The sequence below is a fragment of the Babylonia areolata genome, chromosome 1, assembly GCF_041734735.1.
Source record: "Babylonia areolata isolate BAREFJ2019XMU chromosome 1, ASM4173473v1, whole genome shotgun sequence".
NCBI classification, from domain to species: Eukaryota; Metazoa; Mollusca; class Gastropoda; order Neogastropoda; family Buccinidae; genus Babylonia; species Babylonia areolata.
In genome coordinates this window covers 90,326,172-90,331,171 of record NC_134876.1, presented here as the reverse complement: position 1 = coordinate 90,331,171, position 5,000 = coordinate 90,326,172, and the positions used below count along the sequence as shown (strand labels likewise).

General features: G+C 43.6%; 1 protein-coding gene across 1 annotated transcript in view; it reads left to right on the top strand.

Annotated features, from left to right (window-relative positions):
* The window catches only part of LOC143289109 (ras-related C3 botulinum toxin substrate 1-like), a 13,182-nt gene that overhangs the window by 274 nt on the left and 7,908 nt on the right, over nucleotides 1–5,000 (top strand). The window contains exons 1-2 of the mRNA XM_076597969.1: nucleotides 1–220; nucleotides 4,076–4,147. The exon at nucleotides 1–220 is cut by the window's left edge and continues 274 nt beyond it. Coding sequence (XP_076454084.1) covers nucleotides 180–220; nucleotides 4,076–4,147 — 113 coding nt within the window. The 5' untranslated portion in view covers nucleotides 1–179. The remainder of the gene's footprint in view (nucleotides 221–4,075; nucleotides 4,148–5,000) is intronic.

The window sequence follows — 5,000 nt, the reverse complement described above, 5'->3', positions numbered from 1 at the left end:
TGTTGTTGTTGTTGTTTTCTTTTCTTTCTTTTTTTTTTACGGGGCGGGGGGCGCGCGTCTCACCAATTTGTTGTTGTTGTTGTTGTTGTGTTTTGTGATGTGTAACTAATTTGACAGCAGCAGCATTAGCAGCAAAAGCAGCAACGGCGTCAGCGAAAAGAAGAACCCCCATCAATTTGATGGCCGGTAAGAAAGTGAAAATCGTCGTGGTTGGTGACGGGTGAGTATTTACTTCTTCTTTTTTTTCTCCCCTGATTGTTTGAAATATAGCGATAGCTTGAAATTTTGTTTGAATCTGGAAACTTTTCATTATTATTATTATTATTATTATTATTATTATTATTATTATTATTATTATTATTATTATTATTATTATTATCATCATCATTATTATCATTATTATAATTATTATCATTTATGTATTCATTTATTTTTAGTATGTGTTGTAAACAAAACGATGTGATCCCCTCTACCAATCGTTCATATACACTGTTATTATGCGTTTATGTTTAATTACAGTATTATACTTTGTGCCTGTCCTTTAAGCTTTTGCTGTTTTTTTTACGTATACAAACAGAATGATATTGTTCATGTGTCTACTCCACAAAATTTTAATCACTTTCTCTTAGAGGAGATGATAACGATAAGTAGTCTGCATTCTGCATTCTGTACTCTGTACTCTCTCTCTCTCTCTCTGTGTGTGTGTGTGTGTGTGTGTGTGTGTGTGTGTGTGACGCGAGCGTGTATGTGGGTGTGTATATGCGCGTGTGCATGTGTTTGAGGGAGGGGAGAGGAGAGAGAGATAATGTGTGTGTGTGTGTGTGAGAGAGAGAGAGCTGGCAAGAGTCACATGCGCATTGATATATTGTTCACACTAATTGATTCATTATGTAATATTTTTGTTAGTGGCCCACTCCTTTATTATGGGCCGCAGGCCTAAGGAATAAACCATTGTCTTGTCTGTGTGTGTGTGTGTGTGTGTGTGTGTGTGTGTGTGTGTGTGGTGAGGGAGTTCGGGAGTGTGTGTGTGTGTGTGTGTGTGTGGGAGGGAGTTCGGGAGTGTGTGTGTGTGTGTGTGTGTGTGTGTGTGTGTGTGTGTGGTGAGGGAGTTCGGGAGTGTGTGTGTGTGTGTGTGGTGAGGGAGTTCGGGAAGTAAAACTGACTTTGATTTGAGACCTGTCAATCATTTTTTAATCGAAAGCTGATGCCAGTCAGATGGTTTTGAACGATACTCTCATTAAACATGACCGCAGGTTATGGTTATGGTAGCAGCAGCAGCAATAGTCTTAACATAGCAGTGGTGGTGGAGGTTACAGTAGTAGCAGCAGCAATAGTCTTAACATAGCAGTGGCGGTGGAGGTTATGGTAGCAGCAGCAGCAATAGTCTTTACATTGCAGTGGTGGTGGAGGTTATGGTAGCAGCAGCAGCAATTGTCTTAACATAGCAGTGGCGGTGGAGGTTACAGTAGTAGCAGTAGCAATAGTCTTTACATAGCAGTGGCGGTGGGGGTTATAGTAGCAGCAGTAGCAATAGTCTTTACATGCAGTGGCGGTGGAGGTTACAGTAGTAGCAGTAGCAATTGTCTTAACATAGCAGTGGCGGTGGGGGTTACGGTAGTAGCAGTAGCAATAGTCTTTACATAGACATGTGGAGGTTACAGTAGCAGATGTAGCAATAGTCTTAACATAACAGTGGTGGTGGAGGTTATGGTAGCAGCAGCAGCAGCAGCAATAGTCTTAACATAGCAGTGGCGGTGGAGGTTACAGTAGTAGCAGTAGCAATAGTCTTAACATAGCAGTGGCGGTGGGGGTTACAGTAGTAGCAGTAGCAATAGTCTTTACATAGACATGTGGAGGTTACAGTAGCAGCTGTAGCAATAGTTTTAACATAGCAGTGGCGGTGGAGGTTATGGTAGCAGCAGTAGCAATAGTCTTAACATAGCAGTGGCAGTGGAGGTTACAGTAGTAGCAGTAGCAATTGTCTTTACATAGCAGTGACGGTGGGGGTTACAGTAGTAGCAGTAGCAATAGTCTTAACATAGCAGTGGTGGTGGAGGTTATGGTAGTAGCAGCAGCAGCAGCAATAGTCTTAACATAGCAGTGGCGGTGGAGGTTACAGTAGTAGCAGTAGCAATAGTCTTAACATAGCAGTGGCGGTGGAGGTTACAGTAGTAGCAGTAGCAATTGTCTTAACATAGCAGTGGCGGTGGGGGTTACAGTAGTAGCAGTAGCAATAGTCTTTACATAGCAGTGGCGGTGGAGGTTACAGTAGTAGCAGCAGCAATAGTCTTAACACAGCAGTGGTGGTGGAGGTTATGGTAGCAGCAGCAGCAATAGTCTTAACATAGCAGTGGCGGTGGAGGTTATGGTAGCAGCAGCAGCAATAGTCTTAACATAGCAGTGGTGGTGGAGGTTATGGTAGCAGCAGTAGCAATAGTCTTAACATAGCAGTGGTGGTGGAGGTTACAGTAGCAGCAGCAGCAATAGTCTTAACATAGCAGTGGTGGTGGAGGTTATGGTAGCAGCAGTAGCAATAGTCTTAACATAGCAGTGGCGGTGGAGGTTACAGTAGTAGCAGTAGCAATAGTCTTAACATAGCAGTGGTGGTGGAGGTTACAGTAGTAGCAGTAGCAATAGTCTTAACATAGCAGTGGCGGTGGAGGTTATGGTAGCAGCAGCAGCAATAGTCTTAACATAGCAGTGGCGGTGGAGGTTACAGTAGTAGCAGTAGCAATAGTCTTAACATAGCAGTGGTGGTGGAGGTTATGGTAGCAGCAGCAGCAGCAATTGTCTTAACATAGCAGTGGCGGTGGGGGTTACAGTAGTAGCAGTAGCAATAGTCTAAGCAGTAGTAGCAGTAGCAATAGTAATAGCAGCGGTGGTGGTGGCAATGGCGACGACGGAAATGGCGGTATCGTTCTCGGGAGAAGAATGGATGAACAATGAATGGAATGGAGGCTGTGGTGGAGGCAGATGGGGTGGTAGGTGTGTAGCATTATCATCATGATATTTGTATTTGTATTTGTAATTCTTTTTATCACAACAGATTTTTCTGTGTGAAATTCGGGCTGCTCTCCCGAGGGAGAGCGCGTCGCTATAGTACAGCGCCACCCATTTTTTTTGTATTTTTTTTCCTGCGTGCAGTTTTATTTGTTTTTCCTATGGAAGTGGATTTTTCTACATAATTTTGCCAGGAACAACCCTTTTGTTGCCGTGGGTTCTTTTACGTGCGCTAAGTGCATGCTACACACGGGACCTCGGTTTATCGTCTCATCCGAATGACTAGCTCCAGACCCCCAGTCCAGGTCTAGTGGAGGGGGAGAAAATATCGGCGGCTGAGCCGTGATTCGAACTAGCGCGCTCAGATTCTCTCGCTTCCTAGGCGGACGCGTTACCTCTAGGCCATCACTCCACTAATCATCGTCATCATCAGCAGCAGCAGCAAAGGCAGTGTTGGTGGTGATGGTGACGACGAAAGCAGTAGTTTTAGTCTCCAAAAAAGTAGGATTATTCTTCGAAAAAAAAGAAGGGATTAATAATGATTGTAATGGATGCTATGATGGTGGTGGAGATGGCATTAGTGGCACTGAGCAGCAATCGCAGTTACAGTAGTAGCAGAAGAAGTTGTGGTAGTGGCAGAAGTAGTAGTAGTAGCAGCAGCAGCAGCACAAAGCGGTAGCAGTAGCAGCGATAGTGGTAACAGTGTGGTTCCTCCGTCGGGATCGACGAGGACCATCTAGTCATCCTGGGTGTGGGTGGGTTGGGCTCTGTGGGTGCGCAGATGACTGGTCAGGCGAATCCGCGCCCGGAAGGTTCTGACGCAGTGTGGACAGGGGATGGTGGCGGCTGTCGGGGACTTGCTGGCACAGTAATGGAGTGGTAACAGTAATGGAGTATCAGAAGCAGCAGCAGCAACGCACCGAAAGCCATATCAGTAGCATAATCATCTGTGTACTTGTGTTTTATGCAGTCAGCGCTGAAAACTTACGGTCGCCAAACAGAAGACGACCTTGGTCACAATGTCTGCACTATCAGTTGTTTTCTTTCCGACATGTGAGGCCGCTGTGTGTTTCAGGTATGTGGGTAAAACATCTCTCCTGGTGAGCTACAAGACGAATACATTCCCCGTGGAATATGTGCCTACTGTGTGAGTACGGACACTGGCTGTTGGGACTTTATGATATACATAATCTTAAGGATAAAAAGACAATAAATGAATAAATAGGCTCATGCATTTATATAGCGTGGAATCTTGTGCTGTTACAAAACCAAGCGAGTTCACTTTAACTCATGACTTTCACAAGCATGCATTACTCTGTAGCATAGGGAAGAAAGACCAGACTTTCAGACACACGTCGATAGAAGGCAAGAACAATCGTGGACGGAAAGAGGGAGAGGAGGGAAGGGCTATTTTGGAAAGGATATGTTTTAAGGCACGATTTGAAAGATAGTTGATGATTAATGATGGTTGGTGCCGTGCAGGTCGTGCGATTTCTGTAAGAAAGATCGCGAAAAGCAATCTACCACTTGTGTTAATCTTGTTTCGGATAATTCATTTCCACAACATAGTGAGACATGGTGTTGAAAGAACCTACGACATCAAATAATTAGTATGTGAATAAAACATAATAGAACGATTTCTCTCTGAGAGTTTTGATTACAAATTGGACAGAATATACATTGAAACAGATGTTTTTGTCTTCTGTAGATTTTGCAAAGCAAGGTTGAAATACTGTCATGTTCTATGTTTTAGATTCAGCAGCCGGAGCCATGGCAATACCGTGAAAGGCACTCACATATTCAGTATTCAGATTCAGCTATTATGAATAACAGCAATCCCAATACATGTGATAATGAAAAAAAGAAAGAAAAGAAAAACACACATAAAAAAAAATAAAAATAAACACACACACACACACACACACACACACACACACACACACACACACACACAACAACAACAACAACAACAACAACAACAACAACAACAACAACAACAA